This window comes from Argiope bruennichi, chromosome 6 (genome assembly GCF_947563725.1).
Source record: "Argiope bruennichi chromosome 6, qqArgBrue1.1, whole genome shotgun sequence".
Taxonomy (NCBI): domain Eukaryota; kingdom Metazoa; phylum Arthropoda; class Arachnida; order Araneae; family Araneidae; genus Argiope; species Argiope bruennichi.
Genome location: NC_079156.1, coordinates 134723009 through 134724710, shown reverse-complemented (window position 1 = coordinate 134724710; position 1702 = coordinate 134723009). Strand labels below are relative to the sequence as shown.

The 1702-nt window shown below is 33.0% G+C and overlaps 1 protein-coding gene across 1 annotated transcript; it reads left to right on the top strand.

Annotated features, from left to right (window-relative positions):
- Positions 1-754: 754 nt before the first annotated feature.
- LOC129972292 (YEATS domain-containing protein 4-like) lies at positions 755-1702 on the top strand. The gene has a single exon (XM_056086376.1). It carries the CDS (start codon positions 861-863, stop codon positions 1581-1583), a length of 723 nt encoding a protein of 240 aa, XP_055942351.1. The 5' UTR covers positions 755-860; the 3' UTR covers positions 1584-1702.

Genomic DNA, 1702 nt, shown 5'->3' with positions numbered 1-1702 from the left:
GCAAAGATCAACAGCTTTAAAACAAATTGATCAATGTTTAAATATAATTACAAAAATGGAAGTAAAGATTATTTAATATCATCCTGCATTTTCAATCACATTTGGAATTGTTTTCTCTCTTTTTCTTTTAAAGACACCAATAAATTCTCTTGAATTCGAGATTAACGAAGAAACGCCAAGAAAAGACCAACTATTTGGGTTCGAATCCTGGCCGACCCTTCATCCTTGAACTCGCTTGCATTTGGGCAGTTATGTTATTTAAATATCACTTATTTTTGAAATCTTCACTTTTAGTCTAGTTGAATTTCGTTGCATGTGAATTTCATTCATTATTATCTGATGATCAAGTTAGAATATTGACATCATGATCAAATGACGTGAATTATTCTACAAAATTTTTATTGAATATAACTTTGGATATGAGGTTAGTAATTGAATGATAAATGCTTCAGTCAGAATCTATTATATTAATTTCACAATCAAATGAAAAATTCGGGTGATATTAAACTTTAACTTAAAGATGAAATTTAGAGACTCAAATTATAATGTTCACCTCTATTGAAATGGATAATACTGAAAAAAGAAATTCCGATAGTAAACAGTAAAAACTTTTGATATTTATCTGGTTTTTATTTTGAATGAAAATTTTTATCATTTCTGCTTTCGATCCACAGGACTCTAGTGGGACTTGATTCCAATGCATTTTCTAATCTTTCATTTTCAAGTGAAAGGAAAAGAGTAACTGAATATGGGATTTAGTAAATAAACATATCTTTGTGTGTTGACTGTAAAAACATTCTTCAGCTTTGACTTGTTCGGGTGTTTGTTTCTACATATCATTTTATAGTTTTCAAAAAGTAATGGAATCAAAACAAGTGATATCTCTTCCTATACAACAGAGAACCCCGGCAGCTAAAGGTGGCGGTCCGAATAGCAAACAAAATGCTACTCCAGAAGCCGGTGGTCGTTTAAAAGGCGTGCAAGTGGTAAAGCCCATTGTTTATGGAAATGTTGCTTGGTATCTTGGTAGCAAGCGAGATGAAGATGGTCATACGCATCAGTGGAATGTGTACTTGAAACCATACGATAATGAAGATATGTCCGTTTATGTTAAACGTGTTCATTTCAAATTGCATGAAAGTTACGCCGATCCAAATCGAGTCTGTCATGCTCCTCCTTACGGAGTAACTGAGACTGGTTGGGGTGAATTCGAAATTGTTATTAAGATATTTTTTCAAGATAGCAATGAAAGACCTGTTACCATTTATCATTTTCTAAAGCTATTTGATCGTGAAAAAGACGGTAATGTCAAAATGGGAACTGCTCCTGTTAATTCTGAATTCTACGACGAACTGGTATTCATGGATCCGACTGCCAAGATGTACCGACTTTTAACTCATCCTAAATTGAACACCCCCGCACCACCCAGCCATAAAACTGATTATGAGGAGAAAAAAATTCGCGATCTCCAGAAAATTCTTAACGCAAAAAAGAAAGTGAAACAAGAAATTGCAGAACTGAAAGCTGCACTTGCATCCGCGAAAGAAAACATATTGAAATTAAAATCTCAAGTTTCAGGATAATTTGAATGTTGAATAGTTTTCTGTCATATACCAATCATAACATTTCATACTTAGTACAACCCTTCCTTCTTTTGAGCGATTTCAACACATCTGTATAAATAAAACTTGTTTTTATTTTA

Coding starts and splice junctions, on each gene's coding strand:
- LOC129972292 (XM_056086376.1), top strand. CDS start 861: ATGGAATCAAAACAAGTGATATCTCTTCCTATACAACAGAGAACCCCG.